Source organism: Aedes albopictus, chromosome 2, assembly GCF_035046485.1.
Source record: "Aedes albopictus strain Foshan chromosome 2, AalbF5, whole genome shotgun sequence".
NCBI lineage: Eukaryota > Metazoa > Arthropoda > Insecta > Diptera > Culicidae > Aedes > Aedes albopictus.
Genome location: NC_085137.1, coordinates 261,119,960 through 261,143,236, shown reverse-complemented (window position 1 = coordinate 261,143,236; position 23,277 = coordinate 261,119,960). Strand labels below are relative to the sequence as shown.

The 23,277-nt window shown below is 37.9% G+C and overlaps 1 protein-coding gene across 1 annotated transcript; it reads left to right on the top strand.

Annotated features, from left to right (window-relative positions):
- Window positions 1-12,901: 12,901 nt before the first annotated feature.
- LOC115266309 (putative ammonium transporter 2) lies at window positions 12,902-17,626 on the top strand. The gene is made up of 5 exons (XM_029872300.2): window positions 12,902-13,444; window positions 15,752-16,147; window positions 16,209-16,441; window positions 16,581-16,837; window positions 16,904-17,626. Exons 1-5 carry the CDS (start codon window positions 13,011-13,013, stop codon window positions 17,114-17,116), a joined length of 1,533 nt encoding a protein of 510 aa, XP_029728160.2. The 5' UTR covers window positions 12,902-13,010; the 3' UTR covers window positions 17,117-17,626.
- The last annotated feature ends 5,651 nt before the right edge of the window (window positions 17,627-23,277 follow it).

Genomic DNA, 23,277 nt, shown 5'->3' with positions numbered 1-23,277 from the left:
AACTAATCGATTACTTAATTAAAGAATGACCGAGACTTGTGATTCGGTTAAACGGTAGAAATAATAACGCGCGTCCGTCCGGGTGTGCAGTCAGTAAGTAAACTGATTTTATTATTCTATCTCCACACTGCTGTACCAGACAGTCAGTGGTGTAGCTAGGGGTGGATGCTACACAGATTTGTGCTCATGAAAACTCGAGCTGTGGCTTCGTCATATCTTCACCTTAACGATTCGCTAATAAATGCAAATACATTACAACACTCCAATTTATTGGGTTTTACATTACAACATATTTTCTGTATTGCACGCGAACTTTCAATGGCGAACTTTCAATAGATTCTTCTCTATACTACTGCCGTCCAACTTACCCGATCATTGTAATAAATACATAAACTATCACAATATTTTGCAGCTCACATTTATATTTTTCGACATAAAATGGCTTGAGTCTTCCTGTAAGAGTTTCTTTAAAGACCACTTAAGACCACTTACGTCAACCCGTAGCACTATCAGGAGGATTTGCTATTTATAATAATGGTATAAGTTTGCTTTAATAAGATGAATGGGATCAATAGTGACGTAGATCGCAAAGGAAACTTTCTTGAATTTCTTCATGCCTACCACACGATAAACAAATGAAAGCCCCAGACTCAATATGTTTGATAAGTCGTATTAGAGTAATATTTTCAGACTTACTTCCAATACTTGTTTTGGTTAAGTTCTGTCGAAACATAATATGTTTCATTTGTTCTTATGAAGTCATATTGAGTGTTTCTGCAGTATGTATGCAAACATGTGCAACATGATGACATGTTCATTATGTTTCATAAGTCATATATGAGTAACATTTTCAGTCTGTCTTTCAATACTTGTTTTCGATTAAGTTTTTGTTAAGCATAATATGTTTTGTTTGTTTATATTAAGTCATATTGATGTTTTTTCAATAAGTAAATAAACATATGTAACATAAACAAAAGTCATTATTTTTAACTAGGCTATGTTACACTACCGATCATAAAAATGTCGATATGATGTTCAATATTTAATAAATTAAGAATAAAAACTATACTTTTACCGTGCCAATACTCTACAATTTTGATTGTATTTTTTAATAAAATTTCAATTGGCTCGACTGCATACATCAATTTTATCATCCTGGAAAAACTAGTAGTGTACCATTTTCTAGATGGAAATTCTTAGGGGCTGTCCATTAATTACGTAAAGGTTTATGAAGGGAGGGGGGAGGGGGGGGGTTCGAGAAATCTTACACGCCATACAAAAATATTTGGGTTCCCATACAAAAAATCTTACAAGGGGGGAGGGGCGTCGAAAAATCGCAAAAATCCCCATACGTAATTAATGGACAGCCCCTTATCGACTTGTACCGCATTTTCTATGAAAAATTACCCATTTTACGAACCGACAACAATGTTGATAATGATATTGATTTTCACGAGGTAGTGAGACTACCTCCTGTCAAATTTTCGTTTATTAGATCAGCCCAACAATGTGAAATGCATTTTCTTCTTTTTCTGACGTTGACACTGGACCAAAGCCTGCTTTTCAGCTTAGGAGCACTTCCACAGTTATTTATTCAGAGCTTCCTCTGCCAATGTCAATTTTGCATGTGTATGTCACTTTCGTATCCATATATGTATATTGTGATGACTATATGTATGACATTGTAAAAAGAATATTCTCAATTTACATTTACAAATTTTCCAGATTGGTAAGCATTAAGCTAAATTCTAATCATATCTCGAATCATTTAGCATGCCGTGTCCAAGTATGCCGTTTATTTTTTCATTAATACTTATAATATTAATATTTATAAAATATCCAGTCAAATATCCCATTTTTATCCATGATGTATGATTTTTTTGCAGGAATTAGAAATATTATTTGGGAAAACAAAGCACTTTAGGTTACACATGCTCAAGCAAAACGATGGTTTTAATTTATTTTATTTTATTATCCTTCAAAGATACGTGTTCATAAGGCGCATTAAATTTATCGAAGTACAAATGCCTATTTCACCAGAAAAAATGACTCGCACCACAATTTCTGGTCATAGAAAGCCAATTTTAGGTTGAAATATTTTAGCTGAAATAATATCGCAAGCCATATTTTGCACTTGAATAGTTTTTTTTTTGACATTTTGAAACATAGTTGAATATGGTTATGCAACAAACATTGATTACGCTTTGGAAAAGAAACTGAATTTTCATCCTTAATTAGAAAAAGAAGACGTGTAGTTTGTTTATTGAAAGTTGTCAGAATTATGTACTGTAAAACATACTAAGAAAGATTATCAAGTATGCTTTGATTCATATAGAACATGATTATAACATCTCAAATATGTTATTGCCGAAGCTCCACCTTCTGCGTTTTTTCGGTCATATATCTGTCTGAAAAACGGTTTTATTGTTATGAACCAAAACACAGCAACTGGTCATATTGGAGTCGAAATAATTCCTATAGAACATGTTGTGTTACTTGGGTAATGGGTTGGGGATCGGATCGGACAAGACATTGTTGTGTAGTACTCTGCACGAAAATGCCCTGTACTGTGATTCAATGAGGCCGATGATTTTCTCAGGGACACCATGCGCTCAAAGGCTTCCCACATCAAGAAGGCTCCGTCTCTATTTCCGGCTGATGCAGATGTGGTCGATTTGATTTTCCGTGACGCCATTACAGGACATCCATGTATAGCAGAAGTTGTCCCGACATTAATTTGTGTTCTCCAAAGTTCGGCCAACGGACTTCGTTCAGTCCTAGGATCTCAAGCTTCATACTACATACCTCATTGGCTAGTTGTGCCAGTTTACCCTGCTGGGCTAGGATTGAAACATTCCAAGTTCCAATACTTGTCCATTGTTTCGCGCAAAAGTCGTTGCCGTTGAATCAGTTCGAAATCTTTCATTTTCGGTTTCTGAAACGGTTTTTGGGTTTCGAAAACAATAGGTTGTTGGCCTGAGGTCCCCCATCCACCGTGGGCCTGCCACCTTAAGTATAACTTTCGGTGAACGAGCATTTCATACTCAGCCGCCGCTGGATGCCAGAACAGACGCTGTTTGAGCCGCATCTCCTAAATCTAGCTGAAGTCAGAAGGACAACAGTGCCCAGGCTGCACTACCAGCTAAGCACACAACTCTTAGCTGGCGGTCTTTTTCATCGCTTGACCCGTGGAAGCATGAGGTAGGAACTTGTGAGGACCAGAGTATGTAATGTTGGAAGCTCTCATCGACATACGACTAACCGTTTTGCAGCCCTATCTCAAGAATGAATTAAAAAAATGAAGAAATTTATAGATGTCAGCCTTGATGTCAGCAGAATCGAAAAAAGTGCATTGAGTTCATTTTGATGGAAATATGAAATTATTTAAAATTTTGATTTATTTATAAGACACTAGCTGTCCCGGCAAACGTTGTCTTGCCAAGCTGTGGTGGTTTGACAACTGTTCAGCTCATAACGTCACGGCACTCTAGATTGATTTCATTTCGATCGTATTGATTTCCTTCCCAGCTCATGAAACATCAGTACCTCATCAATTTTCTTACTTTTCTAGTGGATTTTCGTAACTTTTTGTACATATAAACACAGCCATCATGTATACGAACCAAACCGTGCAAGATTCATGCTGATCGATTCATCCGTTCTTGAGTTTTGTTGCCTCAAAGAAACTTCAAACTCATTTATATATATATAGATATAAATTGAGCCGGGGCCCGTAGCGTAGTGGCTACACGTTCACTTCATAAGTGGATGGTCACGGGTTCGATCCCAGTCCCGGCACTTGCAAGTTTTCGTCAGTTGTTCTTCCCCCCGAGAGCGGCTGACACCTGACCCTCTTCTGAGCATATGCTCTTACGGACCCGGAAACTCCTATAGGATATCGGCTAACGGCAACTCATAATGTACCCCCAATCGGACTGGAAATGGAACAAGAGCCACACAGCAATATCGTGCTCATCATTCTACCATGGACGGGTAGAAAAGTGACAGCAGCGTAAAGGCTACCAGTTCGAATTAGAATAAAAATAGAATACATTTAGGCGCTGTACAAGCTGTACAGCCGCCAATTGGAATCGCTCACGTAGTGCCCTAGGGGGCAAAAGAGCTATAAATTAGGTTAAGTGGTTGAAGAATAAAAAGATATAAATTGAAAAACATATTAAAAATTATTTCCACAAAAATACATTTTTTCAACTAAATATATGTTTGATTTATTTTCATATTTTTTATTCGTGCATATCCAATATTCGAGAGGTTATTCCAGAGCAGAAGGGAGTATAAACAGCACAAGAACACATGTTATTTTGGCAAAATAACTGAATAATGGAATCAGTTATGTTTATGTTATAAACATAACATATTATGATTTGAACTTGTTTGTCGTAAGCGACAAAATAACAAATACACTAAATTCTGTTTTTACGCGATTTTTTGTTCCGCGTAAAAAAAATCGTGTAAAAAAAGTTTTCAAAACTTTTTTTATCGGATCATCCTAAAATTTTGACAGGGTATCAAGGATGATAAGAGAGATCTCTGGTAGAAATTTGAGCCCCGTCGGAAGTAAATAGCGACCAGGAGAGAAGAATCTTTCCAAAAGCACATCGCGTAATTTCGAGAAAATCGTGTAAAAAAAATCGTGTAAAATAAAACCGCGTAAAAAAAGATCGTGTAAAAAAAGAATTTAGTGTATAGGGGATGGCCAAAATGTTTGGGATAGGCAACTTTTTTTTCTCTCACAAAAAAGTTCAACATGCTATAACTTTTCATAGAGCGCATCAAAAAATCTCAAATTTTGACTGTTTGTCAACCTATTATATGTTCTTCTTCTTCTTCTTGGCGTAACGTCCTCACTGGGACAAAGCCTGCTTCTCAGCTGTGTTCTATGAGCACTCCCACAGTTTTTAACTGAGAGCTTCCTCTGCCAATGACCATTTTGCATGTGTATATCGTGTGGCAGGCACGAAGATACTGTATGCCCAAGGAAGTCAAGGAAATTTCCTTTACGAAAAGATCCTGGACCGACAGGGAATCGAACCCGTCACCCTCAGCATGGTCATGCTGAATACTCGTGCGTTTACCGCCTCGGCTATATGGGCCCTATTATATGTGCATCATTGGTAGAAATTTGGGCTCGATTGAATAATATTTCGCAAAGTTAGAACCATTCGGGTAAAACACCTTTTTTTTAGACAACTCATTTTTGAGCTGTCATATCTCGGAAACCAGTGAACCGAATTGAATGAAGCTTTGAACGTACACAAACAATATGTAAGTCATGATGTAAGTGCTTCACAAACTATTAAAACATTGATACTTTTTAAACGTTGAACAAAGTTATCATGGATTGACACTTTTTGGATTTTTCTCGAAAAAAATGTATTATTTTTACATCAATGTCAATAAATTTTAGTGTTGATATCCATAGATTTTCCACTTCTGTTCTCAAACTATCTCTAATCAGATATATTAGAGCCTATTTAGATTGAAGGAAGAACACATTCAATAATTTGTCTGTGGTATTGTAAATTTTACTTATTTTCCTCTATATGGGTAAAAAATTCAACCCGGTATAACTTAATTCGCCGTGAGAAAATATTACATTTTATAACGTTGTATTAAGAATATATTGTCGATAAACGTTAAAAAATTCGTTCAATTTGGTTCACTGGTTCCCGAGATATGACAGTTCAAAAAATAGTTGTCTAAAAAATAGTGTTTTACTCAAACGGTTCTAACTTCGCGAAAAATTAATAAATCGAGCCCAAATTTATACCAATGATGCACACATAATAGGTTGACAAACAGTCAAAATTTGAGATTTTTTGATGCACTCTATGAAAAGTTACAGCATGTTGAATTTTTTTGTTAGAGAAAAAAAGTTGCCTATCCCAAACATTTTGGCCATCCCCTGTATCATAACAAAAGAAATGTTCCTGGAAGACCAATTTGATAACATATTTTATTAGATTGGATTCCAACTGTGAATTTTTAAACTTTTTATTGTTGTGTTATTGTTCATCAAATATTTGTACATTTTCAATAGTAGAATAATAACTAAACTTGTTCTAAAACAAATTTTATTATTGAAATGTTATTTAGTGGATGTTTCCCAATAACTTGAACATAACAAAATAAGATTGCCGAATAAAACATAGAAAAGTAATACTTAGTAACAAATTATGATATAAAAACAGGCTATGTGATCCTGTTGGTATATATTTGCTATTCTCCCATGCTCGGGTTTTCACCATGTTTCTCCTCTTTCTATTAAATAATGCCCTTAAGTGAAGATTAACAGCACATTTTTTTTAGAAATGCCATCTAACAAATATCTACTAATACTGATTGACAACTTTAGATGATATTCTAGTGATATCAGACTTTTACGGATATTTTATTTCAAGGTACCTTATGCGGTTTAAATTAGCGTTTCCTTATGTTATTTGTTTATTTATTTATTCAGTTAGGAAGCTATTTCGTAGACAGACATATAATCGTCTGGCACTCTATCAATTTTTTAGTTATTAGTAGACATTAGCTCATAGTTTTGATTGGGCACCAGCTTTCAATCGGAACACAACACTGAAGGTTATCATTCTAGTTTGCCATGTTGATGGAAATGCGGAGATCTCATAAGCGTCACCATTGGTAAACAGAAATGGTTGACTGTTTAAATCTACCATACTAATTCACATATGACGCAAACTATGAACACGTGCTGGTCATATTGCCATACAGTGGTTGGATTCGCAGCAAGACAGAATAAACATGAAAAATCAAAATCGACGAATTTTTCATGGTTTAATAATTTGATTTCTGGTTTGTTACAGATGAAAACAAATGCAGTAAATGTTATCTAGGCAAATTTAATACGCTTTAAAATGCCCTTTTTGACACATATTATAGGTTTTTAATGCTTCGGAAATAAAGATAACATAATAGTGTATAGTAAACCCTTAAATAAGCGTTGAATAAACAAAATAATTTCAAAAATATAAAATTTAATGTCCATATATCGCAGATAACCAAAAACTGGTACGCTGGTCTGGAATGAGAAAAGACGTTATAATTAACGGCCCAGCTTATTGAATTTGCACCGTTTGCCTTTCAGCTTTGAATCACTGTGCGAATCAGCACGATCTAATTATTAGAAATTATCAACTAGCTAATACTCGACGAAATTAAACGTGTGACTACGATCGTCAACGTCTCGTCGTCACTATGACGAATCAATGCCATCGAACATGCGCTAACATGATTATTGTCTTTATTTACGCGAGATAAACTGGATTTTTCGTGTAAAATTGATTACCAAATAATAGAAACTAATTTGCTGTCTACCAAAAGGGGAAATTTTCGGTTGGTTATTGTTTTAGAGTTTTGTTTGGAATGGACGATATATTGCAGTAACTCGGCTTTAGAAGGCTGGTTCCAGTGGCACGTTCTTCCATTTGGGACAATTGTGCCATCGTCATGATAAAAGCCTAAGCACATCCTTTGGAGATTGCCAATTTTTTATTGGATCGTTATCACTTCGTCCTTTCGCCATCACACAAGATACTCATAAACCGATATTGATCTAACAACAGTTTTGTAAATCTATCTGACATGGGTTTCAGACCCCAAGTTTCAAAAGGTTCGTCGGCATTGTCCGAAGGCCATACAAGCTTTTTAATTTTGAATTTAACATGGGGTGTCCAGGAAAGATTGCAATCAATAATGGTATCAAAGTACTTTACCTGTTCAGTCACATTGATTTCAGAATAAAAAAGACGCAAGGACCGACCACCATTACGGTTTCGCCTTTCCGTCAAAAGGTACGGGTTTTCCGAAAGGCCATATTATACTGGCGACACCAGCCCTAAGCTATTTGTGCCTTTCAGTATCCTTACCGGGGAGGACATATAGTGCTTCGAAATGTGCGACACATAAGGCATACGAAGGACTGCCAGGTTATGGCCTCCATTGTCAAATGGCAGCGCGCGTGGGACAGTTCCACCAAAAGAATGTGGACCCACAGGTTGATCCCGAGGGTAAATAGTTGGGTTAATAGGCGCCATGGAGAAGTAACATTGCACTGATTCAGCGGAACACATTTTGTTCGTGTGCCCGCGGTTTCGCTCAATGCGTGACTGCATGCTTGTCACATGCGGAGTGGCCACAACTACGGACACTCTTGTCCAGAGGATATGTAGGCATGAGTTTGGCTGGAATGAAGTTTCAACGGCTATAACCCGCATCATCTTGGAGCTACAGAGGAGGTGGCGCATGTACTCGAAGAATGGCTAGTTCAGACATGATACAAAATGTGGTCCTGGGCTTCGGAGTCGGCTGTTCATCAAGCATATTGGTCTATATGCCGACGGGTCTTCGGGTGGTTTCCCCGCCTTTTGCAATAGAACCAGGCTCTGCCTCTTCCATACTTCTATGAAAACTCCCTCGTCCAGGCATTTCTGCATAGCAGATCTGAATATCTTGAGAGCCTCTACACAATAGATTCTTTTAAGGCCAGGTTCGGAACCTTGGGCTTTACTTACGCTAAGGGACTTTGCTATCCCAGCAAGTTCCACATTGGTGACCCTCTTTTCTTCGCCTGCCCAGTTCCCGGCTGCCCTACGAAAGGAGGCCAAGGACCAGGATCATGGTGCGGAAAAAGCCCATCGATGAACCTCTCCAACATCTCTGGAGATTGCTCTGTAGAAGTCATTACTCCTCTTGTCTTGGCCATCACGATCCTGTAGATAGGCATCACCCTCGAAGCATGCCTATTTGCTTGCCCTTATCTCGGTCTTCAGCGTGGCTTTTGCAGCGGCGAACACTACCCGCCGTTCGTTTCGCTCTTCCTCAGACCGCGCTCGCTACATCCGCCGCCTAGCCCGTAGGCAGACGTGGCGCAGGTCCGCAATCGCTTGAGTATTGGTGGACTGCCGGTGTGTTCCCATTTCTAGGGTGGACTCGCCTTGGCATGGTTGCATCGCAGCACGCGAGAGCACCACTACCAGCTGTAACTGCCGACTAGTTCAAGCGGGGAGCCTTCCTGACACTCCCTGAAAGGAAGCCAAATGAACTGGTTTCAGGGCAAATGCTCGTGGGGTGGCCAGACTTATTCACGAGATAACAACCATCATGTTGAATTCCGAAAGTCTTCAGTGAATTTGGCTTACTCTGCTTTAACAAACCATCAAGTAGATTATTCCATTCCGGTATAACTCTGCAAACTAAGGCCCGAGTGACCTCTGCTGTACAAAGCAGTCATCTCCATTCTTCTCGGTCTATGGCTGTGTGTCTCCAGTTCCGCACTCTGCGAAGGGTCCGCAGATCATCCTCCACTTGATCGACTCACCTAGGTCGTTGCGCACCAAGTCTTCTTGTACCGGTCGGATGACTCTCGAGAACCACTTTAGTCTTTAGAGCGGTCAGAACTCAAATTTCCCGATTTTCGCGGTGTGAACGATGGTTGGTTCTCTCAGCAGCTGATGCAGTTCGTGGTTCATTCGCCTTCTCCAATTCCCGTCTTCCATCTGCACTCCGTCGTAGATGGTACGCAGCACCTTCCGTTCGAAAACTCTGGTCCCCTGCACGTAGAGTCCATGCTTCGTTGCAAGGAAGCCAAATGAACTGGTTAGGGTTCGTTCAAATATTACGTAACGCTAAGGGGGGAGGGAAGGGGTCCAGTGGTGCGTTACGCTTCATACAAAATTTTAAAATTTCCCATACAAAAGTTGTTACATGGGGGAGGGAGGGGGTCAAAAATTGGCAAATTTAGTGTTACGTAATATTTGAATAAACCCTTACAGGGCAAATGCTCGTAGGGTGGCCAGACTTTGTCACGAGATAACAACCATCATGTTGAATTCCGAAAGTCTTCAGTGAATTTGGCTTACCCTGCTTTAACAAACCATCAGGTAGATCATTCCATTCCGGTATAATTCTGCAGGCATAGGTAACCCCTGCGGTGATGGTGGGTTCACAATCATCATCATCATCATTAAGAGATTCTACCTGCTGTAATTGAATTGAAACATGTAGTGTTAGGGTGGCCCACCTTTATATGAAAAACAAAAATGATGAAAAATGCCAAGTCTTACATTCTAAATCAGTTGTTATTGACTCCCAGAATTCGTTCTCAAAATCGTGTAAGCCTAAGGGGGTGCTCAACAAGCTTGAAGTTTGTATGGGAAAACTTGGCCAAATGTAAGCAGAAATTTAAGGTTTTCGATTTCGGCGGTAGGTGGCGCTGTAAGCGTTCAATAATTAAATCCATTGGTATTCTTGTAGATGACTATATGCCAGACAACTTAAGCCTTTATTTTCAAAATTGTTGTTTTTCAAATAAGTGTGGGCCACCCCAATGTAGTGTATAAGCTAAAGTTGCAAGAACACTAAAAATATGTTAAAGTTTTTCTCTGCTTAACATGCCCAACGTACACATTTGCTTAGGGTGCCCATTATGCCCCTAACCCTACTACATTTGCTTTTCTGTAATCTAAGTTTTTTTTTTCAATTTGATTTACCACAGATTATAATTCTTAGTTGCTCTAAACTTTTTTGGTTTTCTCCTTAGGCACATTTTAGGGTTATTCAATAGACGCTATATTTGAACGAGTGGCCAATCTTCGTTATGTGTTATTTGTATTTATGAACAAATTCAACTTTACCTATTTATTGCCAAATACAGTATTCACAAACAGAACTTTTGCTTTTTGAATTAAAATCGGTTTTAATTTAAATTTTCTAGGATTTACAACTTGTTGTACGCGCATCGTTTTTCATCGCATAAAAGTAGCTCCTTCTGCTGAACAACTTGAGAGTTTAAAGAAAAATAACATTTGTATGTTTGTCTGTGATGTATCTTTATCCACAATAAGTTGATGTGCAGATCTATAAATAATAAAAATATAAATGTTATAATGGTCTTTGTCTGATACATCGTAATTAATTTGAACGCACTGTCATTTCTTTGTTCATTGCAAGTTATTTTTGTTGTGACTAATTTATACGTGGCCATCAGAATTCTTTAGACGGATATATTCTCAGAAGTGTAGAAGAGTATCATACGTAATGATACTTACTACAATACTATTACTGTTTTATAATTATTTTTAACTTTATTTTCAAACACATGCATAAAAAGCAAAAGTCCTGATATTTTTTCGTTTTTTTTTTCTAGTATTATTTACTTAATAATTTTTAAACCGAACGGTTAAATATCTCGAATCTGTATTCAATTGTCATTGAGCTCAACATTTTATCACCCCACTTCAGGCTACGATGCATTTTCACGCTTTTAATTTACATTTTGGAGCAATTGTTGGAATCGAGAAAATCTTGTTGATTTGAACTTTGTTCAGTTTCAAAGAATCAAACCAGTGAGGCTCAAGTACACAGGGTCAAATATTTGTCAAGGAATGAACTAAAGATCAAACAACTGTTTGACACTAATGAAAATTCGATCGAGTCAAACAAGATGTTTGAGCATTGGTTTCTTTTTGGACAAATATTCGACCCTGTGGATGCAATCTGAACTCAAGGAAAATGTCATTAGGGTTCATTTGCCAATATCATAACGCCAAAATAAGCCTTTTCGAACACCCCCCCCCCCCCCCCTCCGTAACACTATTTGTATTGGAAGATTTTTTTTTTTCGTTTGAGATTTAACACCACGAAGGACACCCACCCACCACCTCCAGCATTATAGCATTTGTGAACAAGCCCTTATGGGAGCATAGGTAATACTTTTGCAAGAGAAAAATTAAAATGGAAAACTGTTGAAGAAAAACTAGAAAGGACTAGCAAATTCCCCTCAATTCCACTACTGTGATTATCTTTGGAATAGGCCTATTTCATCTTTAGAATAGGCCTATTTCGTCTGCAACTTACAGCCTTTTTCGAGCCTTTTTCGAGAAACAGAAACGGTATTCTGTTTCTATTTGTAGAATCCAGATTTAAGAAGATTCAAATGAAAAAAGAAAAAGACAAAGTAGGAAAAAAAATGTAGTAGAAGGAGTTGTTTTTTTTTCTGATTGTTATATTTAGTAGAAAGCGCGTAAGGTAAATGATAAATAGGGTCTGAGTACCATAAGTAATCTCACACTCCCAAATTCATCCTATTCGAAAACAAGCGATTACAGCACCGATTGATTCCGTTCTTTTTGTTTTAATGCGTGCTCACTTCTAACAAAAAATACAAAAATAAGAATCAAAACAAAGAGCATTTCATTCGTTTGTTTTTGTAGGATGAAAATGGGAGCCACTATTGAGTGGGAAAAATCTGTTAAATTTGAATTAATCAAACTTGAACTACCACATTGTTGTGGTATAGGGTCACGTGCTTTTAATAGCTGCCGAAAAATTTAAATGTTTGATGTGCATATAAATACCTATAAAAATGAAAAATAATCTTTTTGACGATCTGCAAAATCTGCAAATGCTGCATTCATCAAACTGTGCGCTAAATACCAATACAGTTTATCGAATTTCTCTCAAATGCCGTTGCCAACCAGTTTCTGATTTCAGCACGTCATTATCATCTTCATCATCGCCAATAATGAAATACGTCGCAAATTAGAGCTGTACTTGAGCCATCTAGTGTATTCCAGTGATTGAGGAGAAGATATGTGCCCTACGCGCCCCCGCGGTGAACGATGTGCCAATTTGCTAGCCAAAACTGCCCGCTACGAACTTCCATGACATGTGGGTGTTACTGTGTGACGATTTCCTCTCAATAAAACAAGAAAACGATAATCGTGATCTATCAACTTTATCTGATAGTAGAAGAGGCCTAACAACGTAGCAGAGTCTAGTTAATACAATTATCATATATTTCAAAGTGCCAAAATCACGCCTCCCATACATGCGTGGCAAATATTTAAATGATTCGACAACTGAGCGCTTTTAGTCAGAATACTTCTCGTAGTTGGCTCGTGAAGAGGATATTCCAGCTGCGGATCGTCCTGAGTGTGTGAAAAAGTGATAAGAAGAACGAAGCAAAAATGGCTAACGCCACAGAAGCACCAGTAATCCTGATCGATTACATGACTGTGAACTCTTCAGTGCATATTCCTGCGCAATACGATGTGACCATCGCAGACGCAGCGTATATTGTTACGCATTCGTTAATCCTTATCACGATGCAAACTGGATTTGCCCTCGTCAACGCCGGAACGGTAGGAGTTCGAAACAGTGTGAACATGATGATGAAGAATACAGTGGATACAGCTATCGGTGGTTTTGCGTTTTGGCTGGTTGGTTTCGGTTTGGCCTACGGAAGAAGTGCTTACTCCAACTTTTTGTTCGGCTGGGGAGATTTCTTCGTGGATGTTGCAAAAACTGACCCCCTGATGGGAGGTGTGATGACTGCGTTTATGTACGAGATTTCGTTTTCATCATCATCTACAACTATTGCCAGCGGTGGAATGGCTGAACGGTAAGTTTGAAGTGCCTATTGCGAACAGGTTTTTAACAGTAGTGAAGTGATGATATTTCTGACTTGGGGTGAAGATTGATCAGAGCAACAATTTGAAAAGTGCAAATTCAGCGAACGAAATGCTGCAGAGTTATATAGAGTTGATAGAAACATCAGCGACGAGCTCTGATTAGTTCAGAACTTAAAAACTCTTTAAAAATGTGCGTCGGTGGAGAATAAACATTACAAGCAGTTGAAACACAAATAATCAAAATGCATTGTCTCGATACAAAAATCTTCAATTATAATGGAAGGTGAATGTCAAATGAACGCCATTTAAAGCTTTATTAATCCCTTCCTTCCCACGCCTACAAACGATAATTTGCAAAGAAAAGTTTCCAAAAAAGTGCTTGAACAAAAGTTATTGAAAATTGGCCAAATTTTTCGAAATCAACGAAAAAAAAGTTGTGAATTAATAGTATTTTGATTGTTTATCAATAGTTCTTCTCCAGTCTCCAGTTAATCTTGTGAATAAGGATTTGAATGGTCGATCCGCTTTTAAAAGTATAATTTTTCGTTAAAATTGCATAGTCAGTTTAACTTTTTTATGAGTATTGCTGCTATGTTTTGAACTAGAGACCAACATTAACTCTAAAAGGGTGTTGTCCTCAGTTTCGTCACCTCGCTGAGTGTGTTCCATCAAAGACGAGCTCTGAAAGGCGCCTGGGGTCCAATGGACCCCAGGTATCCCTTTTAGGGTTAATTAGGTATGGTGTTTATTCATCCCCCGATGAGTAGTTCACGTAATTTCATGTCGCTTCAAGTGCCTTGGCCCATACTTGTACGAAAAACACAAAAATCGAAAAATGATAATTTTTATCTCCTGTATCAATGGTTTTGGACTTCCAGGAGCTACGTGCAAAATTTGAACAATTGCTTCCAAGATTGGCACTTTTACCCAAGTTGGAATAAAAATGGAACAGTATTTTCACTTACAAACAGACATAACACTCTAATAATTCCCATTGTACATCAATTTAACGGTCAATTTCAAAATTTGATAGTTTGATTTGATAGGCCAACTGATCATTATTTTTGTTCGCGTTTGACGTCTGCCCACTACCGTCACCTAATTGATGGTTGGCCAAACTCAATCTTTTTAGCATTTGGTGAACATGATTCCGTGACTATGATTCGAATCGAAAAATGTTTGAAGTTTTACGTCTGTTTGTCTGTGGTTTTTTTTTGTTTTGTTTTTATTAATGTGTATTTTAACTTATAGCTAATTCTACACTTTTTGTCTGTGGTATTTTACTCGATTTTCTTTTAAAAATACACGAACGCTATCAGACTGGTCAAGCTGATTTTTACTGCTCGCGCGATTGTTATTCCGGCTAGGGAAGTGGAACCATCTCGGCAGGGGTCCCATTTTGGGCACTTTTCTGCTATAACTCAGCCAATTCTGAATCAATTGACACAATTTTTGAAACGCAATGAGATACGTATAGTAGCTAGCCGTGTACAAAATTTCAGGTCAAATGGTTTGGAATTGACTGAGTTATAGCGAAGAGTGCCCAAAATACCGGCCGCTGCCCAAGTAGTTCGCTACCCTACATGCATTTGCTAACCACAAAACTTGATGCAATGATTATGTGCACTCGCAAATGCCATACAAACCCCCGAATCACGAAAAACGGGAATTCAAAAAATTGTGTGACGAGCAAAACAAAACGCAACCGTCGACGCCAACGCCTACTGCGATCTTTCGTAAAACCTGATATTTGTTACTCCGAAAACTAGTATTCTTCGTTGGTTTATGAACGGAACTACACTGTATCCGATTATTGCTGGAATTTGCACACTTGCATTGGGGGATATGACCATAGATGTTTTGGAATCTTCGACAAACAGATGTAACACTATCGCAATTTCCAGGGACCACGCTTTCAACCAAAAAGCAGTCGCGATATTGACGATTTTGTTTGGAGGTGGCTTCTACCGGGTTGCTTTAATCTTACAATCATTGGGGTAGAAATTACTCCATTCTATATGAGCTTTCGAAGGTGTTTTTTTTCTAATGCTTTGGAAAGATTATATAACCCTTAGCTGGTGAATCTCACTTCATAATCATTTATTGAGCACTGCACGTAGTTGCTTAGGGGGCAAGATGGACGTCACATTTGTACTGCTTCTCAATATATAGTTTCTATATCTAAAATGCTTCCATGATCACGTCAAACACTCAATCTTTAAATTTGTCCAGCGAATCAATTAGGTAATCCCAAACACCCGGAGCTTAACGCGCAAACTTTCAAACTTTCGTTTCAGGTTCAACTTCCGAGCATACTGCTTCTTCGCTTTCTTCAACTCGATCATGTACGCCTTGTGCGCTGGTTGGGTGTGGCGTGAGAACGGATTCCTGTCCATGTTGGGCGCCGTTGATATTGCCGGAGGTGGTCCAGTGCACATGCTAGGAGGTGTATGCTCGTTTGCAGCCGCGGTATTCCTCGGACCGCGAATTGGCCGATTCGATAGAGGAAACCGCCATCTTCCAATGGGAAATGTTTTGATTGCCTTCTTGGGCCTGTTCATTCTTTGGTGGGCGTGGCTTTCCTTCAACACGGCCAGCAGCTTCGGTCTTAGCCGTGGTCGATGGGGTTACACGATTCGTGCAGCCGTTATGACCATGCTGGGTTCGATGGGAGGTGGAGTGGTAGCTTGCAGGTACGAGTGGAATATAGTTGTTAAGGTGAAATCTGAGGACTGAATGATTTTCATTTTACAGCTATTCTTTGATTGAAAACAAAGGCAAGGCGCAACCCTTCCAAATTATGAATGGTGTTCTCGCTTCACTCGTATCCGTAACTGGTGGATGCTATCTGTTTGAATCGTGGTCAGCTGTTCTTATTGGAGCAATTGGCTCATTGCTGTGTTTGCTGAGCATGAGGCTGATGGACAAATTCAAGATTGATGATCCTCTGTACGCTTGTACCGTCCATGGAGTAGGAGGTGCCTGGTGTAAGTTATCAATACACATAACATATCATGAATAATCTTATTTTTATTTGAAATTTGTTATTTTATGATATGTAGTCAGTAGTATGATTATTCTGAAATGAAAATAACTTACTAAGTCACCTTTTTTGTATTTCAACAGCTTTGATTTCCATTGGTCTTTTTGCCATGAATCCAGAACCAATGTCAACTACTGGTGGAAGATCAGGACTACTTCTTGGAGGAGGATTCAATCTACTCATTTCGCAGTTGGCTGAAATGGCTACTATTCTTGTATGGGGACTACTCGGAACGTGGACCTTGCTGTGGGTATTGAACAAATTTGTCCGAGTACGTTTAACACCAGAGGAAGAACTTATGGGAGCAGATTTGTCAGAACATGATGTAGATCATGCAAGGGTAAGCTTGTTGCTAATGTACACCGATATACTTTTGAATACTTATATACATTATTGTAATCCACAGAACGCACTTGAAGAAATGAAACCACTGTGGGAACGGGAGGTTGAACTTAGCGACGGATTGAATTACAAACTGTCGAAGGCAATGTTCATCGCCAAGGACATGACCGCGGGAATGTACAAAGGAAACATCAACAACGCATTCAATGACGGAACTGTAGTTCAACTGGACATGAGTTTCAAGGAGCAGTCACAAATTAATTGTGGCGTCAACTGACATTAATCTGTTGTCGTTTTTTGCGCGGCTCTGCATTGGTGTCACACCCATTACGCCGTTTAAGTATCAGATCTGTTCGCTAATATTTATTCGGAATAAGTTACTCACCTATACCGCATTATGTTTCAGTAAATAGTTGTATTATCTTTTTTGGGAGAACACAGTCAATTTAAAATTGTTTTGAAACTTCAGTTCTCTCCAGTCCAGTCCAGTTTTTTTTTTGTAGTTTAAGCGAACGATACTGACGATCATGCGGCCGTACTTGAGTTCATTTTCACTGATGTAGCATTTTATAAAAAACGACATGAAATTACCCTAGCTTTAAGGACCCCATGTGATAGTTAAAAGAATTAATTTATTTTTTTAACCATCGGCAGTGTTTGCCAAATATGCGAAACTGTGCCCACCAGCTTCAGTGAGTAGGAAAAATATGAAAGAGGCAAAATTAAGAATATGACAAACTTAATAACGAAAAGCAAGTTAAAGAAGCTTAATAAAATCAAAAGAATACATTGTTTGACTTTTATCGTTTTTTATCACCTTCCATATTAATTATTTGACTTCATCAACTGAATCACTAAAATCTAAAAATTAATGCCAGAAGTTTGTTATTGATACGACAACAACACAAGAATGCAATGAGCAATATTTTATGCCAATAAGTTTGACGAGGTCCTCAGGGCTGTCATACTACCAAATGAATAAGCCCTTCTAATAACCCATTTCAAGGTTAGCTCCTCCGATTTTCTGTGATCCAACCCGAACCAATTACATCTGTCAAAATGGATGTAAACTATCATCTAAAACGAAACCTACAAATAAAAAAATCAGTAGAAGGTCGAAAAACATACCGAGTATTCAGCAATTTCGTAGTTTTTCATGGATCTATCCGCTAAAAAGGTACCGAATAACGAGTGTGGGATTAAGTGTGACTACAACAAAGTACTTACAATCTGGTTTTCGACACGCTTGCACCCTCCTGATTTAGGGCTCAGTTCTGCTACATTAACATATAATTATCGATTGGATAGCCTTCGGAAAATGAATAATACAATTCAATAGCCTCGCAGGACGAATTCACACCGACAGAGAATCAAAATTCACAATTTACAATGTAATTTACATTAGGGTAAAAGCTCCCTTAGTGGAGGTAGTACCAATAGTGGTGGTAGTGGCAATTTAGCACTATTTTGACCAAAAAGCTTGCAAATAACATTTTTAATAGATGCATCATACCTAATTAATAACATTAATTCAGTTTTGTGTTCAGGATTTGGCGGAAAACCTATTTAAAAAAATAATTTTCCTTAACTTTTTTGCTCCTTGGCACCTATAGTGGTGGTAGTGTTCCTATAGTGGTGGGTCCCATAAGAAATCGATGGGATGCGCCACTATAGGAACCAATGTTAAATTTTACCTCCATAATAGGAACCATGTACCTATAGTTGGTGCAAGTGATTTATTAGCAAAAACTGAAATAATCAATGATTTTTACATTTTTCTTAGCAAACTTAAGTGAAAAACTATCGATTAACTTTTTCAGATTGTATTTTGTGATATTATCAATTTTATTCAATTATTTTAGTACAAGGAGCTACTAATAGCACCACTATTGGTACATTTACCCTACAAAGCATCTACATTTATCACTTCCTACATCCAATAAACTTTTACACTATCGTGATGGACAAACACTCATCTCTATTTTCTTTCTCCTCTACTTTTGGGATACACAATAACAAACAAAAGTAAGGCCTCAAGTACACACAGCTAGGAGCTTAGCTTAGTTTAGCTTAGACTTACTGCACATATCTACACTGCAAAAATTTTTTTGCTGGTATTCAGCATACTTTGCTGATTTTTTTGTGTGCTGATTGGATTCAGAAATACAAATTACTGAGTATCAGCATTTATTTTTCAACTTGCTGAACCATCCAGCAACTTGTTGCTGCAAAAATGTTGCTGAAATGCAGCAATTTCATTTGGTGATTTTTTTGCGTGCTGGAAGCATTTCAAAAATTTTAGTGTGTACAAACCAAATCCGGATGCTGATTACAACATAAAAATTATACGATGACGAATACGGTCGCTGTAGAATTGGCTGGTGGTATACAGTTCAATTTACACAGCAGATATACCAGAGATATTCCAAACGAATACGGAGCAACAGCCTTAACAATATGTTCATCACCGAGGACTCGATTCGGATGATCATATCTTCGTCAATTTTCCACCGATTTTTTTTGCTCGTTCAACTCACAAACTCATTATCTATTGACATAATATTTGGTTAGACCGGTCTGATTACCCTGGGTGTCTCGAAATCCAGATTTCCGGGCTTATGTTTTTATACAAAACAATGCTCGGAATTTTCGGTAGGCTAGTGGCAATTGGGTTTTTAAATTAAGAAAAATGTATTGATTTTTTGATTTTATACGAAAGAGCACCTTTTTCTGAACCACCATGATTTTTTTCAGATTTTTAGAACTTCATTTTGGTACCTAAAAACGCTTTCGAAGAGATTTTTCGAAATCACCTTTTGACAGCTGGCCAACTGCTTGACAGCTCCGCCCGGTACAAAATGCGACGAGGGGTAACTCGACAAATCGCTCCCATACAAACTTCAAACTGATTTTAAAATAGGTTCCTGGGCACCAAAATTCATGAAAATTTGGATTTCGGCTCAGTTTTGCATGCAGATTCTGAATATGGAATCATCTCAACACCGCTAAAGAAGCCAATATCGGTATCAATCATCCTAAAATTGCTTCAGCATATAGTATCTGACCAGCCTGGGATCTTAAAACGTGTTGAATTTGTATCTGCGATTTCGGATCAGGCCTCCCGTGGGGGCATGGCTGGCAATGGCCACTATACGGTATCCTAGGTTCAACAATGTGGGATTCAATATGGTATAAGGACATGCTCCCAAAAATCCGGATTTCCCCAAAACTACAGACATCAGATAGATAATGAGGGTACCCAGGTACCCTGCCGGCATTCCACGTAATAAAAAAAAATCAGAAACCTCCCCCCTGCCCCTCCTCACTTGGGAATTCGGTCAACCCCATTAATAGATATATATTCACGAGTTCTAAGATCTACCAGAGTTTCAACTTCCTACTCTCAATAATCATAAAAAACATCGAGATTTGAAATTGAAAAGGGTTAATTGAGGGAACCTACTATAGAAAGAAATATCGACAATCACTGCATTTCGATGGTGTAACCTGAAATGTTACAGATATTCTTTGCTGTTAACTATACAAACTGGAAATATCAGGCATTCTTTTTAACTCGTCATCGTTATAATGTATCCATAGACAAACAGACGTAAAATTGATTGATTGTTTTATCTTTATTTGAGAGACTTTCAGCCCTTGGCTGGTTCGGACGTAAAATTCTTCAAAACTGCTTGGCACATGCATTTAACGATCAATTCAAATTTCATTCCATTTCCGCGATCCTTCCACCAGAGGCGCGAGTGTTCGATTGCTTTGACGTTTGCCAGTGTACACGTTGCTGAATGATGCAAACGAAAATTACAGGTGATTTGTGTAGTAGTGTGCGTGTTAGACAAACGTCAAATCAAAATTCATCATGGCCTACAGAGTCCCGCGCGGTTCTATCAACAGGAGGCAGTGTGCTAATGAATAAACACCGGGCAAATCTATTAATTAATGAATTTCCTGTAAGAGTTACGTCTGTTTGTCTGTGCTGAATCTAAAAAGATCATACAATTCGTGAATGATGAAGTATTGTTTATTGTAAATGCAATCATTCATAACACTAGTTTACAGCATTTTTGAACTCGGTAAGCTGATGATCATTTTTGGTGTAGAATCATGCCCTGAGTTCGAAAACGCGAAAGAAAAAAATTGCAGTAGAGTGGATTTTTTTTCGACTTTCCATACAAGGGTGATGATTTGAAATCGATTTTCGTTCTATTTTTAAGCAAAGTCGCTCACTTCAAATATATCATCCTCCGTAATCAATGCTCCGATTGAGCTAAAATTTTTACTGTAAATCGCCTACATATGATGTGTCAAACAAACGTTGAGAAAGAATTTTTAAGTTGGTTTTTTCTTATTGAAAAAAAATATTTCTTCAAAAAATTTTGGGAATTTTGCTAAAATTTAAGAAGATCGTCCCTAAAACTCGCCAATATCTTGAATTTCATCAATCTGACGCAAAACCTGTATTGAGATGATCGAATGGTATTGTATTCAGCTTTTAATTGAAGGAAAAAGATTTAAAATTGGTTAAACAAAACGCAATGTATTTGGATTTTAGTAAATTACATATTTTGAAAAGTTGTAAAACTCGATATTGAGCTAAAACTCAAAAACTTTTTGAAGGTCGGTTTCGAAATCAGCACTTAATTCTGCTTCAAAAATTTTGGTAGATGACAGAAGTTCACGACTTTCGTTTTATTTTGTAAACTTGTGTAATTAAAAATGCACGGAAAAATAATGTTTCAGAAAAGTGAATGGTTCAAACGTAAGAGAAACAGTATAATACATTGTTACATAAAAATTGAATGTAAATGTATAGTAGCTATAATGTGCAAAGCTTTGAGCGAACCATTTCATTACAATACACTTTATTGCAGCTGGTACACTGTATGGTGCAGGAATGGTTTTCACCAAACACCCTATGGTTAGTATTTATACGGACATAACCTCAAGTTTATGTTTCGCTTTGTGAGGCGGATCATCATGGGTGAAATTCCCAACCCCTTCAACACTTTGTCCAGCTACCAACCCTTTGATTTGCATGCGTGCCGCTGTCCGATCACTTCTACATAGGGGTATTAGGGGCATAATGGACACCCGGGGCGAAATGGACACCCCTGTTTTTGCCGAAACCGTTGACTTTTATGTAAAACTTTCAATGCATAAGTGTAAAGGAACAAAAGTACCATTTATATTCCTTCAAAATAACCAAAATATCATTGGAATTGAAGTATGATTTTCATATGGTGGATTTCTTATAATTTCGAAGCAGCAGCAATTAAGGTATTACGAGTGATTGAGTGTGTCCACCATACAAACAAGTCACAAGAATTGTTAGCTTATCTACATGTATAAATAGATTTTTATTTTATTTTTGATCAGAACACACTAAAAATAGCAATTTCAATATTGTAGTCTGTTCGGGGCGACATGAACACTGGCGATTATAAATAGATGTACGAGCGTTGCATACTGCTGCTAGGCGTTTTAAAGAGTTTGAACAAATTCAATCCTAAAATTTATTTAATTAACTTTGATGTTATGTAAACTCGTCTAAGATGGAGTATTATATCTGTGGTATTGATCTCCGTTGGCAAATAACTTAACTGGTCGATATTCTCAAAGATACGGCATAAAATATGCAGGGGTGTTCATTATGCCCCGTACCTTTCCTGCCAGTCCCAAAAAATACACAGTTTTCAATTCATTATTTCTTCACAATAGTGACATTCTTCCAGCTGTAAATGATTGAAATACGTAGGAAACAAGTTAAAGTTGTAAGCCAACTGATAATGTTAAGTTTTTGTCTGTTATACAGGCCTAGCATACTCAATTGCTTAGGGTGTCCGTTATGCCCCTAATCCCCCTATTTTGAATGCCTTGTCACACGCCCAGATCTGTGGACAAAAAAATTGTACTTCGTATATGTTAAATTCAAAAATAAAAATTGAACTCAATCCATCAATACAAACCATAGTTACAGCATCTCCAACTTTGCAATTTAGTATGAAAAACGGCGTTTGTCCGATCAATTATGCACCACGCAGTATGTTCGAATTGAACTGACGTTTTTTCGCAACTCGTTACAAAAACAACTATCTTTTTGCAATTCGTGGAATTTTCTATATGACGATACTGTAGCCATGTTTTGGTGGCACTGGCCCAGATTTAACAAGTTGCTGTGACTGACGATGGTCATATGGTCGTTGGTTTGCGTATTTAGCGAATGCGTCAGACAGAGCTGTTACAAACATCATTAAGTTCAACGTAAGATCGGCATTATTTGCCGATTGTTTTAGCGACGATAAGTTTTTTGGCGAGATTTGACCGCTTGGCTGGAACGCGAATACCGGCTAATGATTAGTATGATTAGCCAAGCGTCCGGCTCTACCGTAAACTTCGTCTTTCGAAAACGCTCTAAGCATG

Excerpts from the sequence above, each read along its gene's own strand:
- LOC115266309 (XM_029872300.2), top strand. The coding sequence starts at position 13,011 with ATGGCTAACGCCACAGAAGCACCAGTAATCCTGATCGATTACATGACT. Across the intron at positions 13,445-15,751 it reads AGCGGTGGAATGGCTGAACG|GTTCAACTTCCGAGCATACT; the intron begins GTAAGTTTGAAG and ends CTTTCGTTTCAG. Across the intron at positions 16,838-16,903 it reads ATGATGTAGATCATGCAAGG|AACGCACTTGAAGAAATGAA; the intron begins GTAAGCTTGTTG and ends TGTAATCCACAG.